This window comes from Sapajus apella, unplaced genomic scaffold, assembly GCF_009761245.1.
Source record: "Sapajus apella isolate SASKATOON/1434 unplaced genomic scaffold, GSC_monkey_1.0 scaffold1, whole genome shotgun sequence".
Classification (NCBI taxonomy): Eukaryota; Metazoa; Chordata; class Mammalia; order Primates; family Cebidae; genus Sapajus; species Sapajus apella.
The window spans coordinates 68,600,109-68,623,705 of NW_022436941.1; the positions used below are offsets into that span (position 1 = coordinate 68,600,109).

Below are 23,597 nucleotides of genomic sequence, written 5' to 3' on the forward strand. Positions count from 1 at the left end.
AATTATGGCCGGATGCTGTGGCTCACCTGTAATTCCAGCACTTTGGGAGGCTGAGGCGGGTGGATCATAAGGTCAAGAGATTGAGACCACCCTGGCCAACATGGTGAAATCTATTTTTAGTAGAGATGGGGTTTCACCATCTTGGCCAAGCTGGTCTCGAACTCCTTACCTCAAGTGATCCAACCCACCCCACCTCCCCGCCCGGCCATCAGTCACTAATTTTTGAATGCCTCTTCTGTTAGTAGCATGTGTAAGAAATTATGATCCATTTATCAAACTCTAGCCTGTTTTTAAAAATAGGGCTAAAAGGGAACATTGATTTCTGAAATTATTTTTTGAAAACTTTAAAAAATTTTATATGGGCTGGCACGGTAGCTCACACCTGTAATCCTAGCACTTCAGGAAGCCAAGACAGGTAGATTACTTGAGCTCAGGAGTTTGAGACCATCCTGGGCAACACAGCAAAACCCCATCTCTCCCCAGAAAAACAAAAACAAAAATTAGCTGAGTGTGGTGGTATGTGCCTTTAGTCCTAGCTACTTGGGACGCTAAGGTGGGAGGATCACCTGAGCCCAGAAGGTCGAGGCTGCAGTGAGCTGAGACTGCACCACTGCACTCCACCCTGGGTGATAGAGTGGGACCTTGTCTCAAAACACGCACACACATACACTCTCTATCTCAACTTAAAAATACTTGGTCTGTTATTTTTATGAAATTGTCAGTCATAGTTATCTGTTGGACCAAAGCTCAGGAAGAACATTTATTACATTGCCTCCTACACCTTTTTTTTTTTTTTTTTTTTTATACTAAGTTTCACTTTTTTTGCCCAGGCTGGAGTGCAATGGGCGGGATCTTGGCTCACTGCAACCTCCACCTCCCAGGTTTAAATGAGTCTCAGCTTCTTGAGTAGCTGGAATTACAGGTGCCAGACACCAGGCCTGCCTAATTTTTGTATTTTTAATAGAGACAGGGTTTCACCATATTGGTCAGGCTGGTCTGGAACTCCTGGCCTCAGGTGATCCACCTGCCTCAGCCTCCCAAAGTGCTAGGATTACAGGCATGAGCTACCACGTCTGGCCCGCGTCCTACAACTTTATTAGCTAATGTATTTGCTATATGGCAATTACATATTGGAATATATTATCTTTAGAGATAGCCAAGTCATAAAACTGTCACTGAGAAAAGGAAAATAACAATGTGTATGCTGAAATGTACTTCCCTATAAATTTCAGAAAGATGTGAAACTTACTACAGGTTTGTTTTTTTTTTTTCCCCACACCTTCACTTCTTAAAAACAGAGACTCTGGGCTGGGCACAGTGGCTCACGCCTGTAATCCTAGCACTTTGGGAGGCTGAGGTGGTCAGATCACGAGGTCAGGAGATTGAGACCATCCTGGCCAACATGGTGAAACCCCGTCTCTACTAAAAATACAAAAAAATTATCTGGACGTTGTGGCTCACACCTGTAGTCCCAGCTACCTGGGAGGCTGAGGCAGAAGAATGCTTGAACCCAGAAGGTGGAGATTGCAGTGAGCCGAGATCCAGCCTGGGCAACAGTACAAGACTCTGTCTCAAAGGGGAAAAAAAAAAGAGACTACGTCTCAAAAAAAAAAAGACAAAAAATATTTTTCATTCCACATTCCACATACTGTTCTTGCTACTTTACCAGTTGGACATGACTGCTTGCTGGTACATAAGGGCAGGAACATTTCCTTGCAGCAGTCTGGCTGAGCCTTTGTATTTACAAGAAATTTACCTACTAGCCTGGCTGTAATTGACACAATCCTATTGAATAGTTTCCTTTTATGAACATATATCATATGACAAAAGCTTTTGTCAAATACTTTTTTGTTGTTGTTTTGGTCAAAGGGTCTAGCCTTGTGCCACTCAAGGGAGCTGTTAGGATAGCTTATTAATGGATATTTCATACAGAGTTATGTATGTATTTTAACCCATTTCCTGTTTAGAAAAAAAAAGGTGCAGTCAGCTGCCAGTGCTCATTAAATTTATATAAACACACTCTTTGAGGCTGAAACAAATTGATTTTCAATGTGAAAATAAAAGATGCAAACTGTTCTTAGAGTTATTTCTAAATAGAACTTGTCTCTAATCCTAATGTAACAGAAATGTATATGATGGTACATTAGGATTAGAGGCAAGAGTATTCTCAGGGCAAACGGGAAATGGGTTGATACATACTTGAAGTAATATAACCATATCTAACCTGATTTCATGATATATTGGAATTCTTGGTTGCAAGGAAGATCAGATTAATTAACTTACTGATAAAAAACTTATTTGAAAGAATGAGAGACTCCAGAGTAATGGAAAAGTTGAGGACTCAAGGCTTTGGAAAGGTCAAGAATTATAACAGTTTCAGGTATTTTAAGAGTAGGTGTTATGAGGTAATTTTTTCTCACAGTGCTGATATCAGGTTGAAATTCTGACAAGTATTTTTAGTTTTTATGTTACTTGGAGTGCCTCCAGGTGAACTTACATGGGTTAGCCACCCTCCCTAAGCAGGAGGGCAAGTTGATGGTAAAACCAAGACTATATCTAGTAAGGAATAGGTGGTCCCCTGTCTTAGTCTGTTCTCATGCTGATAATAAAGACATACCTGAGACTGGGTAATTTACAAAGGAAAGAGGTTTAATTGATTTGCAGTTGTATATAGCTGGGGAGGCCTCAGGAAGCTTACAATCATGATGGAAGGGGAAGCAAACGCATTGTTCACATAATGGCAGGAAGGAGAAGTGCCAAGCAAAAGGGGAAAAGTCCCTTATGAAACCACTGTATATCCTGAGAACTCACTCACTCTCACGAGAACGGCATGGAGGTAACCACCCCCATGATTCAGTTACCTCGCACCGGGTCCCTCCCATGACACATGGGAATTATGGGAGCTACAATTCAGGATGAGATTTTGGTGAGGACACAGCCAAACTGTAGCATCCCCCAAACAAATTTAGGGTTCTTTGACAAAAAGAAGGGAGACTAGATCCTGAGTAGACTAAAATAATAGATTTTAATTTCTATTATTGCAAAGCTAAGACTAAATTTTAAAAATTGTGTGTGTGTGTGTGTGTATTTTTTTTTTTTTTTTTTTTTTTAAGATGGAATGTTGCTCTGTTCCCCAGGCTGGACTGCAAAGGCAGGATCTTGGCTCACTGCAACCTCTGCCTTCCAGGTTCAGGTGATTCTCCTGCCTCAGCCTCCCGAAATGCTGGGATTACAGGCGTGAGCCACCGCGCACAGCTTACTTTTGTATTTTTAGTAGAGAAGGGGTTTCACCATATTTTTCAGGGTGGTCTTGTACTCCTGACCTCAAGCAATCCACCGACCTTGGCCTCCCAAAGTGCTGGGATTACAGACATGAGCCACTGTGTCCAGCAAAAATAGTATTTTTAAATATAAAAATTAGCCAGGTGTCGTGGTGGGCATCTATAATCTCAGCTACTCAAGAGGCTGAGGCAGGAGAATCACTTGAACCCAGGAAGTTACAGTGAACTGAGATCACACCACTGCACTGTAGCCTGGGCAACAGAATGAGACTCCATCTAAAACAAACAAACAAAAAATGTATTTTTAAAAATACATGATATGGCAAATCATGAAGGTTGTAATTATCTGGTGTGAGAAATAATCATGCAGCTAATGCAATTTTTATCTCTACCAACCTTTCAAACCCTCAAACTGCAACGCTTACTCATTATAGAAAATCTGGGAAAATACAATAAATTCTAAATTTCTGTTAATTCTAAATAGCACTCCTTTGAAAACTCCTTGGGCATTTATCCCAGTGAAATGATAATAAACAGCCAACATCTGGAATGTATATTTCAATGACTCGCATGTAAATACTATGTTCAGATCACAGTAAAGGACAGTTCTAGCACCGTCTTAGATAATGCCTCTCATCTGACTATCGCCATAGATTAGCTTTGCCTGTTATTGAATATTATATAAATGGAATCACACAGTGTGTACTGTAGTGAGTCTGACTTCATTTGCTCAACATTGTGTTTGCAAGAATCCTCTATTTTGCTGCTACACAGCAGTTCAGCCTTTTTCACTGCTGTGTAGCATTCTGTTATAAGAATATACCATAATTTAGTTACTCTACATTTCATGGACATTTGAATTGCTGCCACTTTGGGGCTGTTATGAATAATAATGCCATAACATTTTTACATATCTTGTGATGGCCTTAAACACTCTTATCTATTGAATATATACCCAGCAGTGGAATTGCTGGGTCATAGGATTTGTGTCTATAGACATACATACACACACACATTTTTTAGTAGGTATCATCAAACAGTTGCATCTTTGTTGTTTTTGTTTGTTTTTAATGACCATACCATTTCACCACCAGCAACAAATGAAGGTTCCATTGCTCCACACTAGCATTAGGCATTGTCAGACCTTTTATCTTTAACTACATTGGTGGGAGGTAGACATATCTCATTGTAGTCTTAATTTACTTACATATACTTAATTTAAATACACTCAATTTATATACACACACATATACCCTCTCAGCCTTAAGTAAGCTAGTCTCATTCCCCTGAGTTAACCACTGTTAATAATTGTATGCTTCTCTCAGTGTTCATGCAAACATACACACACACACACATACACATAAATAAGGGCTGTGGGAGTATATTTGATTCCGAGAGCTGCTGTGACAAATTACCACAAATTTAGTGTCTTAAAACAACAGAAATATTTCTGTTGACAGTTTTGGAGGCCAGAAATCTGAGAGAAAGGTGTCAGTTGGGCCACAACTCCCTCTGAAGGCTCCAAGGGAGAATCCTTGCTTGTCTCTTCCAGCTGCTGGTGGCTCCAGGTATTACTTGGCTTATGGCAGCATAACTCCTATCTCTACCTTTGTCTTTGTGATCTTCTTTTCTATCTTCTTTCCTTCTTTTTATGATGACTTTTATTATTGGATTTAGGTTCCATTCTATAGTAGGATGATCTCATGTGGAAATCCTTAATTGCATCTACAAAAACCATTTTCCCAAATAGGTTACATTCACGGATATCAGATGTATCATTTTGGGGTCTGGTGATTCAATCCACTACAAGGAGTTTTTTTTTTTTTTTTTTTTTTTTTTTTAAGACGGGGTTTTACCACGTTGGTCAGGCTGGTCTTGAACTCCCGACCTCAGGTGATCCGCCTGCCTTGGCCTCCAAAGTGCTTGGATTACAGGTGCGAGCCACCACGCCTGGCCATACAAGAAGTTTTTTAAACAAAAATAGGAAACTTAGATGTAACTTAGCACTTAATGTATTTTTTAAAAATGGAGTCTCGTTCTGTTGCCAGGCTGGAGTGCAGCGGCGTGATCTTGGCTCACTGCAACCTCCGCCTCCCTGGTTCAAGCGATTCTCCTGCCTCAGCCACCCAAGTAGCTGGGACTACAGGCACCCACCACCATGCCCAGCTAATTTTTGTATTTTTAGTAGAGATGGGCTTTTACCATGTTGGCCAGGATGGTCTCGATCTCTTGACCTTGTGATCCACCCACCTCGGCCTCCCAAAGTGCTGAGATTACAGGCATGAGCCACCGCACCTGGCCATAATTTAGCACTTTTAAAAATAATAGCCACATTGGGCCAGGCACAGCAGCTCATGCCTGTAATCTGAGCACTTTAGGAGACCAAGGTGGGTGGATCCTTTGTGCCCAGGAGTTCGAGACCAACCTGGGCAACATGGCAAAACCCTATTTCTACTAAAAACACAAAAATTAGCCGTAAGGAGGGGATAAGCCAAGTTCCAGGCCTGAGGGGCCACTAGGGAGAGCATAGCATGGCGGCTGAAGGACCTTGCCCAGAAGCTGGACCTAGAGGAGTTGAAACAGAAGATGCACGAGGATGTGATCTCCATACGGAACTTTCTCATCTATGTGAACATGCTGTGAGTCACTCCATTTATCTTAAAGAAATTGGACAGCATATGAAGATTGGATATCACATGTCCATGGTATGAAGAACCTGGTTACAGTTTCTACTGCTCTCTGCAAGTAACAGGCCCAGAAAGGTGTAAGAGACTCTTGGAATGGACATAAAAATTCTGCTTGTTAAGGACAAGTTTAGCTCAGGTAACTGACATTCATAGCTAAAACAAAAATATTTGGGAAATCTGAAACGATGTCTCATGGTCATGGTGTGCCCTTATGCCTGTGACAGTTGGCCTTTGTCAGTATTGGTATAATTGTAAATAATGTCAAACTCTATTTTCTAGCAAGTATTAATAATTAAGGAAACTATGTCTGAAATGGCGCTGTCTTTCAGTCATTTCTGTTTACCCCTCTGTCTGGAGTGTATTTGTGAAGAGTCCTTTATAATTAGTTATGTTTTATGGAAATCAGCACATAACCACAATGACATTTAAGCACAGAGATCGTTAGTCTATATTTTTAATAAACATACCAATTAAGAAACCAAAAACAAAAATTAACCAGGTGTGGTGGCATGTCCCTGTGGTCCCAGCTACTTGGGAGGCTGAGGTGGGAGGATCACTTGAATTCAGGAGGCAGAGGTTGCAGTGACCCAAGATGGCACCACTACCACTACACTCCAGCCTGGGTAACAGGGTGCGACCCCATCTCCACAAAAAAAGAGGAAAAAAAAACCTGCCATGCCTATAGTTCAGTACTTACAGATTTAACTTTAGTATAGATGTATAGTAATTTATCCAATCATTTCCTTACTCATTTCCTTACTTAGGATGTTTGCAACTTTTGCCACTACAAACAATTCTGCGATGTAGATTATCATACTTATTCCCATTTACTGGTGCTTTCATTTCTATAAGAATGGATTTTTTTTTTTTTTTTTTTTTTTTGAGACGGAGTCTTGTTCTGTCGCCAGGCTGGAGTAGAGTCTCCGCTGACTGCAACCTCCACTTCCTGGGTTCAAGCAATTCTTCCGCCTCAGCCTCCTAAGTAGCTGGGACCACAGGTGCATGCCACCACACCCGGGTAATTTTTGTATTTTTAGTAGAGATGGAGTTTCACCATGTTGGCCAAGATGGTCTCGATCTCTTGACATCGTGATCCGCCCACCCCGGCCTCCCAAAGTGCTGGGATTACAGGCGTGAGTCACCTCGCCTGGCCAAGAATGGATTTTTAAAGATAGAATTCCTAGGGAAAAGTTATGTCAAAGCCAAATATAACATAGAGACAAATCTCTAAAACATTTTATTTGGTAAGCCACAGCTGCAATTCAGCGCATATACACAGACCAGGGCGATCATTGGTATGATCAGGAGAATAAAGAGAAGGTTGGGGGTTTTATGAGAAAGAGCAGTGTTATATAGTGTTTTGGAAGAAAGCTCATTCATACTAGAGCTTGTGGGAGCTAGCAAGCTCTGATTGGTGAGTGACAGTGGTAGGTAAAACCAGTCTTAGAGTTATGGCAGGTCATGTCAGTAGCTATTAGTTAAAACTGGTCTTAGGGTTACAAAAGGCTGTTTCAGCAGTTGGGCTTGTGAAAAATTTAATTCTTGAAGCAGGTGCTGTGTGCCCCAAGTGCTTTTTCCCCCTGGCCCTTCAACTCTGATATAGTTGAGTGATTCAAGAATTACCCAATTTATGTAATCAACTTTCACAGGTACACGTCTTAAACTTTAAACAGATGTTTTCTTTTTTCTTTCTTTTTTTTCTTTTTTTTTTTTGAGGTGGAGTCTCACTCTGTTGCCTAAGCTGGAGTACGGTGGCACGATATCAGCTCACTGCAACTTCTGCCTTACAGGTTCAAGTGATTCTCCTCCCTGAGCCTCCAGAGTAACTGAGATTACAGGTGCCCGCCACCACACCCAGCTAATTTTTGTATTTTTAGTAGACACGGGGTTTCACGACATTGGCCAGGCTGGTCTCAAACTCCTGACCTGAAGTGATCCACCCACCTCAGCCTTCGAAAGTGCTGGGATTATAGATATGAGCCACTGTGTCCAGCTGTCTTTCTTTCTTTCTTTTTTTTTTTAAATGACATTTTTTTTAATGGGATCACTTTATTACTTGGGCTAGTCTCAAACTCCTGGCCTTAAGGGATCCTCCCACCTTGGCCTCCCAAATTGCTGGGATTACAGGCATGAGTGATCATGCCTGGCTATAAACAGATATTTTCAATAAGAAGATAAAGGTTTATTTCCCCATACTTTGCTAACATCAGATGTTATTAATTCCTAATAGTTTTGCCAAACTAGTGGAAAATGGTATGTTAGCTGTTTTTCTGGGTTTGTTTTTTTTTTCTTTATTTGATATGGAGTCTTGCCCTGTCACCAGGCTGGAGAGTAGTGGTGACATCTCGGCTCACTGCAACCTCCGCCTCCTGGGTTCAAGTGATTCTTCTGCCTCAGCTTCCTGAGTAGCGGGGACTACAGGCATGCGACTCCACACCCTGCTAATTTTTGTATTTTTAGTAGAGATGGGGTTTCACCATGTTGGCCAGGATGGTCTTGATCTCTTGACCTTGTGATCCGCCCACCTTGGCCTCCCAAAGTGCTGGGATTACAGGTGTTGGCCACTGTGCCCGGCTGGGTTTTCTTTCTTTTTAATTATTTTTTTCTTTTTTATTCATTGTAACACTATTCACAATTTTTTTTTTTTTGAGACGGTTTCTCCCTATGTTGCCCAGGTTGGTCTTGAACTCCTGGGCTCAAAGGATCCTCCTGCCTCAGCCTCCCAAAGGGCTAGGATTACAGGTGTGAGCCACCACTCCCGGTTAATACTTTTTTATTTATTTATTTATTTTTATTTTTAAAAAATAAGACGGGGTTTCACCATGTTGGTCAGGCTGGTCTTGAACCCCCGACCTCAGGTGATCCGCCCGCCTTGGCCTCCAAAGTGCTTGGATTACAGGCATGAGCCACCACACCCAGCCAATACTTTTTAAAAATTTTTACCTAAGGCAGGTATATTCCTGAAATTTTTGTTTTTTTGTTTTTGTTTTTTTGAGATGGAGTCTTGCCCTGTCGCCCAGGCTGGAGTGCACTTGCATGATCTTGGCTCATTGCAACCTCTGCCTCCTGGATTCAAGTGATTCTGCTGCCTCAGTCTCCCCAGTAGCTAGGATTACAGGAGCCACAACCACATTCAGCTAATTTTTGTATTTTTAGTAGAGACGGGATTTCACCATGTTGGCCAGGATGGTCTCAAACTCCTGACCTCAAGTAATCTGCCTGCCTCAGCCCCCCAAAGTGCTGGGATTACTGCCATGAGCCACCATGCCAGGTCCTGAAATGTTACCTTTGTTTTTAATTTGTAATTCCTGCTTGGCGTCATAGCTCATGGCTGTAATCCCAGCACTTTGGGAGGCCAAAGCTGGTGCATCACTTGAGGTCACCAGTTCAAGACCAGCCTGGCCAACATGGTGAAACCCTGTCTCTACTAAAAATACAAAAAAAACTAGCTGGGCGTGGTGGCGTGCACCTGTAATCCCAGCTACTGGGGAGGCTGAGGCAGGAGAATCACTTGAACCTGGGAGGCAGAGGTTTCGGTGAGCTGAGATCACGCCATTGCACTCCAGCCTAGGTGGCAAGTGAAATTCCGTCATAAAAAAAAAAAAGAAATATCCCACAGCAGAGACAAGTGTTGGGGGACTCCCAAAACCAGACTCCAGTGGGGCGGCCTAAACAATGTTTCCTTCTGTGGCCGGCCTGTGCTCACCCTGCACATACTTATGACCCTGAAAACCTCAGGCCATGGCTGAGAGACAGAGAACCTGGCTGGGGTGTCTGAGGGCACACCCAGCTCGCCGGTCCAAGCCTGTGGCTGGAGCTGGGGTCTGTTCATCTAATAAAGTCCCACAGGTGTCTCAAAAAAGAAAAAAAAATGAAATAAAATTGTCATTCCTTGGCCGTAGAATTTGGGCATCTTCTCAGATATCTAGTGGACATTTGGATTTTCTTTTTGGTAAACTGTCCAGTTTTTCTCTCTGCTTTACAATCTTTATTATATGCAATCTTCACCTGTAGGTACTACCGTTGTTTTGGTTTGTTTTTGAAACTGCTGTGTTGCCCAGGCTGAAGCAGGGTGGCAAAAACATGGCTCACTGCAGCCTTTGACCTCCTGGGCTCAAGTAATCCTTCTGCCTCAGCCTCCTGAGTAGCTGGGATCACAGGCCCACACCACCATGCCCAGCTAATTTATTTATTTATTTTTTGAGACACAGTCTTGCTCTCTTACCCAGGATGGAGTGCAGTGGTGCGATCTTGGCTTACTGCAACCTCCACCTCCTGGGTTCAGGTGAGCCTTCTGCCTCAGCCTTCCAAGTAGCTGCGACAACAGGCGCACGTCACCATGCCTGGCTAATTTTTGTATTTTTAGTAGAGACAGGGTTTTGCCATGTTGGCCAGGCTGGTCTCAAACTCCTGACCTCAGGTGATCCCTCCGCCTTGGCCTCCCAAAGTGCTAAGATTACAGGTATGAGCCACTTCGCCCAGCTTGCTAATTTATTTTTGTAGAGATGGGGCCTTACCATGTTGCCCATGCTGGTCTCGAACACCCAGGCTCAAATGATCCTCCCCACTTCAGCCTTCGAAAGTGCTAGGATTACAGGCATGAGCCATCATACCGGGCCCCCCCCCTCCTTTTTTTTTTGAGACAGAGTCTTGCTTCACAGGCTGAAGTGCAGTGGTGCCATCTCAGCTCATTGCAACCTCTGCCTCCCAGGTTCAAGTGATTCTTGTGCCTCAGCCTAGTAACTGAGATTACAGGCATGTACCACCACGCCTGGCTGACTTTCATACCTTTAGAGATGCAGTTCCGCCATGTTAGCTAGGCTGGTCTCGAACTGCTGACTTCAGGTGATCCACCTGCCTCAGCCTCCCAAAGTGCTGGGATTACAGGTGTGAGCCCCCTGGCATCATTTGAACTTTTATTTCATCATGAGAAATTTCCAAGAGTCACTGAAGAGAGATTTTTGGTATGAAAATTACATATGCAAAAAGACTGATTCCAGTACATGAAGTTAAATTCAGCATTTACATTAAGTGCCTTCAGATCTGGTGAAATGGTTTCTTTTGGCAGTTTATCTCATATTTTGAATAATTTGTCTATCACATGAAATAACTTTTATAAATATAGAAACTCAGGCCTGGGCACAGTGGCTCATACCTGTAATCCTAGCACTTTGGGAGGCCAAAGCGGGAGGATTGCTTAAGCCTCCAACTTTGAGACCAGCCTGGACAACACGGGGAGACCCTGTTCTCTCCCAGAAAATACCTGGGCATGGCAGCGCACTACTAAAGGATACAGAGGTTTTTTTGGTGGGTGATTAAACTTTGGAGTTGTATAGTAGTGATGGTTGTACAACCTTGTGAATATACTAAGGTTTCTACTCAATCTACCACTCACTTGTGTGATCTAAAATGAATTTGCGGTGGCTTGCGCCTGTAATCCCAGCATTTTGGGAGGCTGAGGCAGGTGGATCACCTGAAGTCAGTAGTTCGAGACCAGCCTGACCAACATGGTGAAACCCCTTCTCTGCTAAAAATACAAAATTAGCCGGACATGGTGGTGCATGCCTGTAATCCCAGCTACTCAAAGGCTGAGGCAGGAGAATCGTTTGAACCCAGGGAGGCAGAGGTTGTGGTGAGCCAAGATTGTGCCATTACACTTCAGCCTGGGCAACAAGAGCAAAACTCCATCTCAAAAATAAATAAATAAAATAAAATAATGAATTTTATGGTATGTCAATTATATCTCAAAAATTAATAAAAACAAAAAGAAACCTGGTTCCATATTTTGTTTATATTTCTTTTTTTAACCACAGAATATATCCATGTAATTTGTTTAAATTTTGACATCAAATGCAATTGTGAGAATTTTTATGACTGAGAAAAATCTAAGCAATCTTTACAAAAATACACATTTTCTTTTGACTTTTTTTTTCTCCTGAGACAGAGTCTTGCTCTGTTGCACAGGCTGGCGTGCAGTGGCTTGATCTCAGCTCATTGCAACCTCTGCCTCCTGGGTTCAAGCAATTCTCCTGCCACAGCCTCCTGAGTAGCTAGGATCACAGGTATGTGCCACCACACCTGTCTAGTTTTCCTATTTTTAGTAGAGACTGGGTTTCATCATGTTAGCTGGGCGGGTCTCAAACTCCTGACCTTGTGATCCGCCCACCGGCCTCCCAAATTGCTGGGATTACAGATGTGAGCTACCATGCCCAGCCTTTTTGACTTTTAAATTATCTTGATCCTTTCATAGTTCATAAGTGTGATAATTGGGTTTTCTTTCTTTTCTTTTTAGATGGAGTTTTGCTCTTATTGCCCAGGCTGGAGTGCCTCGGCTCACTGTAGCCTTCGCCTCTCAGGTTCAAGCAATTCTCCTGCCTCAGCCTCTCAAGTAGCTGAGATTACAGGTGTGCACCACCATGCCTGGCTAATTTTGTATATTTAGTAGAGACGGTGTTTCACCATGTTGGTCAGGCTGGTTTTGAACTCCTGACCTCAGTTGATCTGCCCACCTCAGCCTCTCAAAGTGCTGGGATTACAGACATGAGCCAGCATGCCCGATAATTAGGTTTTCATGTTTATGTGTGAGACTTACCTTTGGCACATTACTCTTCTGACATGAGATTTTAAAAAATTTTTAATCTTGTGACAATTTAACTTTCTTGACATATAAGAATTGTATATATTTATTTATTTGTTTGAGATGGAGTCTCATTCTGTCGCCCAGGCTGGAGTGCAGTGCATGTTCTTGGCTCACTGCAACCTCCACCTCCCAGTTCAAATGATTCTCCTGCCTCGGCCTCCCGAGTAGCTGGGATTACAGGCACCTGCCACCACGTCAGGCTAATTTTTGTATTTTCAGTAGAAATGGGAGTTTCACCATGTTGACCAGGCTGGTCTTGAACTCCTGACCTCAAGTGATCCACCCACCTCAGCCTCCCCAAAGTGCTGGGATTACAGGCACGAGCCACCAAACCAACCCCTAAAAATTGTATATATTTAAGTTGTACAATTTGATGTTTAGATATACATTGTAAAATGATTATATTCCACATATTGCCTCTACATAGTTACTAATTTTGTACATTTGGCCAACATCATCCCATTCTCCCCTTCCTCCACAGATATTTCTTATATACTATATAGAAGCCAAGGGTATTTTGGGAAAAGCCCTCAAAGTTCCTTTGGTGGACTTAAAAAAATTATACTACGTATGTATATGTGAGCCATTTGGCAACCCTAGGTGCTTAATAAAGAATACTGGAGGCCGGGCACGATGGCTCACACCTGTAATCCCAGCATTTTGGGAGGCTGAGGCTGGTGAATCACCTGAGGTCAGGAGTTCCAGAGCAGCCTGGCCAACACAGTGAAACCCCAACTCCACTAAAATATAAAAATTAGCCACGTGTGGTGGTAGGCGCCTGTAATGCCAGCTACTCAGGAGGCTGAGGCAGAAGAATTGCTTGAACCTGGGAGGCAGAGGTTGCAGTGAGCCAAGATCCTGCCACTGCACTCCAGCCTGGGGGACAGGCTGGAAAAAAAAAAAATACACACACACACACACACACACGCGCGCGCGCGCGCGCTGGGCAAGGTGGCTCATGCGTGTAATCTTAGCACTTTGGAAGGCTGAGGCGGGTGGATCACTTGAGGTCAGTAGTTTGAGACTGGCTTGGCCAACATGGTGAGACCCTGTCTCTACTAAAATTACAAAAATTAGCGGGGCGTGGTGGCGGGTGCCTGCAATCCCAGCTACTCGGGAGGCTGAGGCGGGAGGATGGCTTGATCTCGGGAGGTCAAGGCTGCAATAAGCCGAGATGGCAATGGCGCCATTGTACTCTTGCAACAGAGTGGGACCCCATCTCAAAAGAAAAAAAAAAAGAAAGAAATGCCGGGCGCCGTGGCTCACGCCTGTAATCCCAGAATTTCGGGAGCCCGAGGTGGGCGGATCGTCTGAGGTCGGGAGTTTGAGACCAGCCTTACCAACATGGAGAAACCCTGTCTCTACTAAAAATACAGAATACAAAAGAAACTGGCGTGGTGGCTTATGCCTGGAATTCCAGCTACTTGAGAGGCTGAGGCAGGAGAATCGCTTGAACCAGGGAGGCGGAGGTTGCGGTTAGCCGAGAACGCGCCACTGCACTCCAGCCTGGGCAACAAGAGCGAAACTCCGTCTCAAAAAATAAAATAAAATAAAATTAAGATTGGGAAATATAACACCGTGAAATGAAAGGTTTGAGAGAAAACACTCCACAAAGGTGGGAGGGCGATAACCAAACGTAGAAAACGTGAGACGTTACTACAAGTGGCCCTGCAGGCCACCGTGCTGTTCCGCTCCCAGAAGCCCCTTGGGCGGAAGTCGTTTAAGAAGGGAGGTTCTCCCCCCCGCCCCCCCTCCACGCTGCGCACTGGCAGGTTTGCTATGGCGATGAGCAGCGGCGGCAGTGGCGGCGGCGTCCCGGAGCAGGAGGATTCCGTGCTGTTCCGGCGCGGCACCGGCCAGGTGAGATCGTGATCAGTGTAACCTCAGTATCGGCGCTCTCACCACGCTTCTTTCCCAGCCGCGGGACAGCATCAGCTGGATCCGCTCACTGGAGTTGTGGTCGGCGTTCGCCTACGTCTTTTCCCACTTCTTTCCCTGCGAACCGCATCTATAAGCTTCGTCGAGCAGTTTCGGCGCCTTGATGGCCTCGAGTCATTAGCTGTAATTTATTTTGTCCACTCCTCTCTGGCGGATGTGACGGAGGTGCGGGCATTAGGCCAGGGTGAAGCTGGGAAACCAGTTAGGAGTCTCTTAAAATTATCCAAACTTTAGATCAAGAAGTTATTAACAGAGTTAAAAGTGTTTGGATTCTGGATATATTTCCAAATCGGAGGCAACAGGTTTTTTAGATAGATTCGATGATGAAGGTTTTCCTGAATAGTTGAAAAGATAAAGTTGATTTTTACTGAGATGTGCTGAGATGGGAATAAGATTGCCGGTAGAGCAGATTTTTCAGGAGTTCAGTCTTGGGCATAGTATGGCGGGGGGTGAAGTTGGAGTGAGAGAGTAGGAGAAGAGAAATTCAAGGCAAAATTTGACCAGCCTTGGCAACATAGTGTGACTCCAAGTCTACAGAAATTAAAAATACAAAAATTAGATGGGCTTTGTGGTGCCCGCCTGTGGTCCCAGCTACTTGGAAGGTTCAGGCCTTGGAAAGCTCAGGGAGGTGGAGGCTGCTCTGAGCTGTGATTGTGCCACTGCACTCCAGCCTGGGCGACTGAGCCAGACCCTGTCTTTTTTTTTTTTTTTTTTTTTTTTTGAGACGGAGTTTCACTCTTGTTACCCAGGCTGGAGTGCAATGGCGCGATCTCAGCTCACCGCAACCTCCGCCTCCTGGGTTCAGGCAATTCTCCTGCCTCAGCCTCCTGAGTAGCTGGGATTACAGGCACGTGCCACCATGCCCAGCTAATTTTTTGTATTTTTAGTAGAGACAGGGTTTCACCGTGTTGACCAGGATGGTCTCGATCTCTTGACCTCGTGATCCACCCGCCTCGGCCTCCCAAAGTGCTGGGATTACAGGCTTGAGCCACGGCGCCCGGCCTTGCCAGACCCTGTCTTAAACAAAAACATCTGTAGACGTATGAAGGAATTTTATTTTTAAAAAAGTTTTGTTTTTTTTTTTTTTTTAGAGACAAGGTCACTCCCTGTTGCCCAGGCTGGAGTGCAGCAGCTGATCATAGGTCATTGCAGCATCGATCTCTTGGCCTCAAGCGACTCTCCTGCTTCAGCCTTTGGAGTAGCTGCGTCTAAAGGAGCGAGCCACCACGAAATTTTATTATAAATGGAGAGTAGAGAAATCGGGCAATAAATGGAGGGGGAAGTGAGTTAAAAGGGATTTTAATGTGTGTGTGTTTGTGTGTGTGTGTGTGTGTGTGTGTGTGTTTGTCTGTTTAAGACAGGGCATCTTGCTTTTTTGCCCGGATGCAGTGGGACAATCGTGAATCACTGCAGCCTTGAAATTGTGGATCCTCTCACCTCTGCCTTCCAAAGTGCCGGGATTACTGGTGTGAACCATTGCACTAAGATGGAAGCAACATGTTTCAGCATGTTTGTGGATTGATAGGAAAGATAAGAATAGGAAAATTGATATCGGAAAGAGAATTGCTAGAACAATGTCCTAGGGTAGGTAAGAAGGGATGGATTTGGCCTTTGTTGGAAACATTGCTGGTTCTTGTGCTGACAGCTATGTAGTTACACATGTGTGATATGTGAATGGGCAGATATGATGGCAGGAGATTGTGAAAGTTCTCTTGATTCTTACTGTTCTCTTAGTGAAAGAAGCAAGGTTATCAGCTAGGATGCTAGGATGGGAGAGGAGAGAGAAGATGGCAGGTAGATAGTTATTTAGAAGAGGGGGCAAGGGTTAGACTAGGACAGTTCAATGGAAATGTTGCTAGGCAACATGAAGGCCTACTAGAGATTTGTGGTCATGAGTTGAAGGGGACCAGATAGCAAGATCGTATATGAGGACACCCACAGAGTAAATGGAGAGTTGAAATTCAGACGGTTGTAGTTTTACCACGTTGATATGAAGAAGTGAGGGGGGAAGTACAAATGAGTTATCTTAATGATTGACAATGGAAGGTTTTCCTCTTTTTTTTTTTTTTTTTTTAGTCGGGGTTTCACTTATGTTACCCAGGCTGGGGTGCAATGGCGCGATCTCGGCTCACCGCAACCTCCGCCTCCTGGGTTCAGGCAATTCTCCTGCCTCAGCCTCCTGAGTAGCTGGGATTACAGGCACGTGCCACCATGCCCAGCTAATTTTTTGTATTTTTAGTAGAGACGGGGTTTCACCATGTTGACCAGGATGGTCTCGATCTCTTGACCTCGTGATCCACCCGCCTCGGCCTCCCAAAGTGCTGGGATTACAGGCTTGAGCCACCACGCCCGGCCCGGAATTTTTTTTTTTTTTCCTCTGAAGTGAATGAATTGAACCAAAGACCATGGAATTTAACCTGGCTAAGAAAGGAGGTGAGGACTTTAAGACCCTGAGAGACAGTTTAAAAAGTGGGAGGATCAATGTATTGCCAGCCCTAGTGAAGTGGAATGATTGTCCCCATCAAACTACTAATAGGAGTAAGCTGCAGAGCCTAGAAGGTGGTGGTTAGAGTGAGATTCTTGAAACTGCATTTATGAAGAGGTTTTGGTTATTGGTTATAATAAATAAATACTGTAGAAGTGAATGAGTAGTGGCTGGGCGTGGTGGCTCATGCCTGTAGTCCCAGCACTTTGGGAGGCTGAAGCAGGCAGATCACGAGGTCAAGAGATTGAGACCATCCTGGCCAACATGGTGAAACCCCGTCTCTACTAAAAATAAAAAAATTTGCTGGGTGTGGTGGCTCGTGCCCGTAGTCCCAGCTACTTGGGCAGCTGAGGCAGGAGAATCACTTGAACTGGGGAGGTGGAGGTTGCAGTGAGCCAAGATCGCACCACTGCACTCCAGCCTGGGGACAGAGTAAGAAAGACTCAGTCTCAAAAAACAAAACAAAAAAAGAAGTGAGTAGCTGAGATTGGGGGATGTGTCAGTTCATTCTCGCACTGCTACTAAGACATATCTGAGACCAGGTATTTATAAAGATAAGAGGTTTAATTGGCTCATAGTTCTGCAGACTGTACAGGCTTCTTCTGTGGAAGCCTAAGGAAACTTACAATCATGGTGGAAGGTGAAGGGGAAGCAGGCAGAGTCTTCACATGGCCAGCAGGAGAGAGAGAGAGAGAAGGGGGATGTGCTACATACTTTCTTTGTTTTGTTTTGTTTTACCTTCTAACAACCAGATCTTGTGAGAATGCTTATCAGGAGACAGCACTAGGGGCATGGTGTTAAGTCATTAGAAATCACCCACACGATCCATTCACCTCCTACAGGCCCACCTCCAGCCCTGGGGATCACAATTCAGGATGAGATTTGGATGGGAAAACAGAGTCAAACCATATCGGGGGATGTACAGGATTGTGGTGGAGAGGAGTTTAGAGACCTGCACATATAGGGTAGTTAAAGAGATCATCTACATGGATTTTTTTTTTTTTTTTTTTTTTTTTTTGAGGCAGGGTCCCTTTCTGTTGCCCAGGTGGGAGTGCAGTGGCATGATCACAGCTCACCACAACCTCTTCCCAGGTCCAAATGATTCTCCCACTTCAGCCTCCCAAGTAGCTGGAACTACAGGTGCTGACCATCATGCCTGGCTAATTTTTGTCAGGGTTTTGAAAGCTGGGAATTTTTAGAGAAGAATCGTCATAATCTGGAAGTGCAAGTAAGGAACAGGGAAGATTTCTTCTCCACACCTCTGGTAGGGACAGTGATATGAAGAGTGTGGAGGAGAGAAGAGAAACACCTGTCATTTGAGATGGCTTCAAAGGAAAAGACATCCTCAGGGAGAGCTAGATTTTACTTAGAGCAAGAAACGAAGAGATGATTCAGAGGTTAAAGAGTGGGATTTTGTTGATTACTTAAGATAGCACAGTAGAATTTTCAGGAAGTGGTAGGAGAAGGTAGAAGATGGCAGGTTGTTGGGAATAATTTGAGAAATCTGAGCTACTGGAAGTGACTGAGAATCAGATACAAAGGTAGTTCTGATGGTCCGTTCTGCCTGCTGTTGCTATGTGATGAATCTGCCAAAACTTAGTGGCTTGAAACAACAAATAACATTTTAGTATTTCTCATAGTTTCTGTGAGTCAGGAATTTGTGAGGGCCTTGCTAGGCAGTTATCATGCAGCTGTCTCGTGGTTGCATCTGCTTAGTTGCTAGAGCTATAGTAGCTGGGGACTGAGCAGCTAGGGATTGGCAGGCTATCTCTTTTTTTCATGTAGTCTCATGAAGATTTCTTTATGTAGTTTCAATGTGTGGGCTGGTTTGGATTTCCTTATAGCATGGTGGCCTCAGTTGGATTGCTGTTTTGTGATCCTTCCCATCCCTCCTTGTCCCATCCCCAGACAACCACTGATCTACTTTCTGTCACCATAGATTAGTCTGTATTTTTAAGAATTTTATAAACATGGTATGATGCAGTACATTTTTTTGTCAGGTTTCTTTTACTTAGCATAGCTGTTTTGATTTTCATTCATTTTATTGCTGAGCAGTATCCCATTGCATGTATATATTATACTATATCCATTTGGGCATTTGGGATAAAGCATTTGGGATTTTTCCAGTTTGGGACTGTTAACAAGTAGAGCCACTATGAATATTAGTGTATAAGACTAGTATTAGTGTATTGCCAAGGCTGGCAGATCATTTGAGCCCAGAAGTTTGAGACCAGCCTGGAAACACAATGAAAACCTCTGTCTACTTTTATTTCAAAATCAAAAATTAAAATTTTTCTCTAAAAATTTTTTTAAAAATTTGTATAGACATACGTTTCCATTTTTCTTGAGTAAATACTTAGGTCATAGGGTAGATGTATTTTAAGTCTTTTAGGAGCTGTCAAACTCTTCCTCAAAGTGATAGTTGTAGCATTTTACTTTTTAAAATATACATATATATATTATTGAGTTTTACGTTGTGGAGTACATGTGAAGAACATGCAAGATTGTTGCCTAGGTACATATATGGAAATGTGGTTTGCTGCCTTCCTCCCTATCACCTATATCTGACATTTCTCCCCGTGTTATACCTCCCCAACTCCCCACCCCCTGCTGTCCCTCCCTTTGTCCATGTGTTCTCATTGTTCAATACCCGCCTATGAGTGAGAACATGCAGTGTTTGATTTTTTGTTCTTGTGTCAGTTTGCTGAGAATGGTGGTTTCCAGCTTCATCCGTGTCCCTACAAAGGACACGAACTCATCATTTTTTATGGCTTCATAGCATTCCATGGTGTATATGTGCCATATTTTCCCTGTCCAGTCTATCATTGATGGACATTTGGGTTGGTTCCAAGTCTTTGCTATTTTAAACAGTGCTGCAGTGAACATTCGTGTGCGTGTGTCCTTAGAATAGAATGATTTATAATCCTTTGGATATATACACAGTAATGGGATTGCTGGGTCAAATGGGATTTCTGTTTCTAGGTCCTTGAGGAATCGCCATACTGTCTTCCACAATGGTTGAACTAATTTACCCTCCCACCAATAGTGAAGAAGTGTTCTATTTCTCCACATCCTCTCCAGCGTCTGTTGTCTCCAGATTTTTTTAATGATCACCATTCTAACTGGCATGAGATGGTATCTCAATGTAGTCTTGATTTGCATTTCTCTAATGACCAGTGATGATGAGCATTTTTTCATATGTTTGTTGGCCTCATATATGTCTTCTTTTATAAAGTGTCTGTTCATATCCTTCACCCACTTTTGAATGGGCTTGCTTGTTTTTTTCTTGTAAATCTGTTTTAGTTCTTTGTAGATTCTGGATATTAGCCCTTTGTCAGATGGGTAGATTGCAAAAATTTTTTCCCATTCTGTTGGTTGCCGATTCACTCTAATGATTGTTTCTTTTGCTGTGCAGAAGCTCTGAAGTTTGATTAGGTCCCATTTGTCTATTTTGGCTTTTGTTGTGCTTTTGGTGTTTTAGTCATGAAGTCCTTGCCTATGCCTGTGTCTTGAATGGTTTTGCCTAGGTTTTCTTCTAAGGTTTTTATGGTGTTAGGTCTTTTTTTTTTTTTTTTTTTTTTTTTTTTTTTTTTTTAAATTTATGAGATGGGGTTTCACCATGTTGGCCAGGCTGGCCTCAAACTCCTGACCTCAGGTGATCCACCCGCCTCGGCCTCCCAAAGTGCTGGGATTATAGGCATGAGCCATGGCGCCCGGCCAGTGTTAGGTCTTATGTTTAAGTCTTTAATCCATCTGGAGTTAATTTTAGTGTTTGGTGTCAGGAAGGGGTCTAGTTTCTGCTTTCTGCACATGGCTGGCCATATTTCCCAACACCATTTATTAAACAGAGAATCCTTTCCCCATTGCTTATTTTTGTCAGGTTTGTCAAAGGTCAGAGGGCTGTAGATGTGTGGCATTGCCTCCGAGGCCTCTGTTCTGTTCCACTGGTCTATATCTCTGTTTTGGTACCAGTACCAAGCTGTTTTGATTACTGTAGCCTTCTAGTATAGTTTGAAGTCAGGTAGGGTGATGCCTCCAGCTTTGTTCTTTTTGCTTAGAATTGACTTGGCTATGCGGGCTCTCTTTTGGTTCCATATGAAGTTTAAGGTGGTTTTTTCCAGTTCTGTGAAGAAGGTCATTGGTAGCTTGATGGGAGTAGTGTTGAATCTATAAATTACTTTGGGCAGTATGGCCATTTTCACGATACTGATTCTTCCTAACAATGAACATGGAATGTTTCTCCATCTGTTTGTGTCCTCTCTTATTTTGTTGAGCAGTGGTTTGTAGTTCTCCTTGAAGAGGTCCTTTACGTTCCTTGTTAGTTGTATTCCTAGGTATTTTATTCTCTTGATAGCAATTGTGAATGGCAGTTCATTCTTGATTTGGCTCTCTTTAAGTCTGTTATTGATGTATAGGAATGCTTGTGGTTTTTGCACATTGATTTTGTATCCTGAGACTTTGCTGAAGTTGCTTATCAGTTTCAGGAGATTTTGGGCTGAGACGATGGGGTCTTCTAAATACACAATCATGTTATCTGCAAATAGAGACAATTTGACTTCCTCCTTTCCTAATTGAATACGCTTTATTTCTTTTTCTTGCCTGATTGCTCTGGCCAGAACTTCTAATACTATATTGAATAGGAGTGGTGAGAGAGGGCATCCTTGTCTAGTGCCAGATTTCAAAGGGAATGCTTCCAGTTTTTGCCCATTCAGTATGATATTAGCTATGGATTTGCCGTAAATAGCTGTTATTATTTTGAGATACGTTCTGTCAGTACATAGTTTATTAAGAGTTTTTTGTTTTTTTTGTTTTTTTTGTTTTTTTTTTTTGAGACGGAGTTTCGCTCTCGTTACCCAGGCTGGAGTGCAATGGCGCAATCTCGGCTCACCGCAGCCTCCGCCTCCTGGGTTCAGGCAAGTCTCCTGCCTCAGCCTCTTGAGTAGCTGGGATTACAGGCACGCGCCACCATGCCCAGTTAATTTTTGTATTTTTAGTAGAGACGTGGTTTCACCATGTTGACCAGGATGGTCTCGATCTCTTGACCTCGTGATCCACCCGCTTCGGCCTCCCAAAGTGCTGGGATTACAGGCGTGAGCCACCGCACCTGGCCTGTTAAGAGTTTTTAGCATAAAGAGCTGTTGAATTTTGTTGAAGGTCTTCTCTGCATCTATTGAGATAATCATGTGGTTTTTGTCTTTGGTTCTGTTTATGTGGTGAATTACGTTCATAGACTTTGTATGTTGAACCAGCCTTGCATCCCCGGGATGAAGCCTACTTGATCGTGATGGATAAGCCTTTTGATGTGCTGTTGCAATCGGTTTGCCAGTATTTTATTGAAGATTTTTGCATCTATGTTCATCATGGATATTGGCCTGAAGTTTTCTTTTCTTGTTGAGTCTCTGCCGGGTTTTGGTATCAGGATGATGTTGGTCTCATAAAATAATTTGGGAAGGATTCCCTCTTTTTGGATTGTTTGGAATAGTTTCAGAAGGAATGGTACCAGTTCCTCTTTGTACATCTGGTAGAATTTGGCTGTGAACCCACGTGGACCTGGGCTTTTTTTGGGTGGTAGGCTCTTAATTGCTTCGTCAACTTCAGCCCTTGTTATTGGACTATTCAGGGTTTTGACTTCTTCCTGGTTTAGGCTTGGGAGGGTGCAAGTGTCCAGGAACTTATCCATTTCTTCCAGGTTTACTGTTTTATGTTCATAGAGTTGCTTGTAGTAATCTCTGATGGTGGTTTGTATTTCTGTGGAATCTGTGGTGATATCCCTTTATTGTTTTTTATTGCATCTATTTGATTATTTTCTCTTTTCTTTTTTATTAATCTGGCAAGTGGTCTGTCTATTTTGTTGATCTTTTCAAAAAATCAGCTCCTGGTTTTAATGATTATTTTGAAGAGTTTTTTGTGTCTCTGTCTCCTTCAGTTCTGCTCTTATCTTAGTTATTTCTTGTCTTCTGCTAGGTTTTGAGTTTTTACCATTTTATTTTTTAATATAGCAGAGTTTAATTGAGCAAAGAATAGTTCAAAAGTTGGACAGCCCCCAAAACTAGAATAGGTTCAGAACAGCTCCCCCATTTTACATTTTGACCAGCAATGTATGAAGTTCCATTTGCTCAGTGTTCCTGCAAACACTTGGTACAGTCCGTTGTTTTAGGCTTTCTAGTAGATGTGTAGTGGCTTCTCGCGATTTTAATTAGCATTTCCTAGTGACCAGTGTTGCTGTTGATCATTTCATGAGCTTATTTACTATCCGTATGTCTTCTTTGGTGAAGTGTCTGTTAAAATCATCTGGGTTGTATTTTTTGAGGGAGAGACAGTGTTTCACTTTCTTGCCCAGGCTATTGTGCAGTGGTGCAGTCACACAGCCTACTGCAGCCTCTACATCCTGCACTCAATCTTCATGCCTCAGCCTTCTGAATAGCTGAGATTATAAGCACACACCACCATGCCTGGCTGATTTTTAAAATCTTTAAAATTTTTGTGGAAACAAGGTCTTGCTATGTTGCCTGGGTTGTTGGTGAACTCCTGGCCTCAGGCAATCTTCCTGCCTCAACCTCCCAAAG

At 43.2% G+C, this 23,597-nt stretch overlaps 1 protein-coding gene and 1 pseudogene across 4 annotated transcripts in view; both read left to right on the forward strand.

Moving 5' to 3' along the window:
* Window positions 1–2,306: 2,306 nt before the first annotated feature.
* On the forward strand, window positions 2,307–6,446 carry LOC116557553 (annotated as a pseudogene).
* Window positions 6,447–14,220: 7,774 nt separating this feature from the next.
* Window positions 14,221–23,597, forward strand: part of LOC116552201 (survival motor neuron protein) — a 42,045-nt gene continuing 32,668 nt past the window's right edge. For all 4 annotated transcript variants that reach the window (XM_032278848.1, XM_032278842.1, XM_032278863.1 and 1 more), the window contains exon 1: window positions 14,221–14,468. In XM_032278848.1, coding sequence (XP_032134739.1) covers window positions 14,388–14,468 — 81 coding nt within the window. In that variant the 5' untranslated portion in view covers window positions 14,221–14,387. The remainder of the gene's footprint in view (window positions 14,469–23,597) is intronic.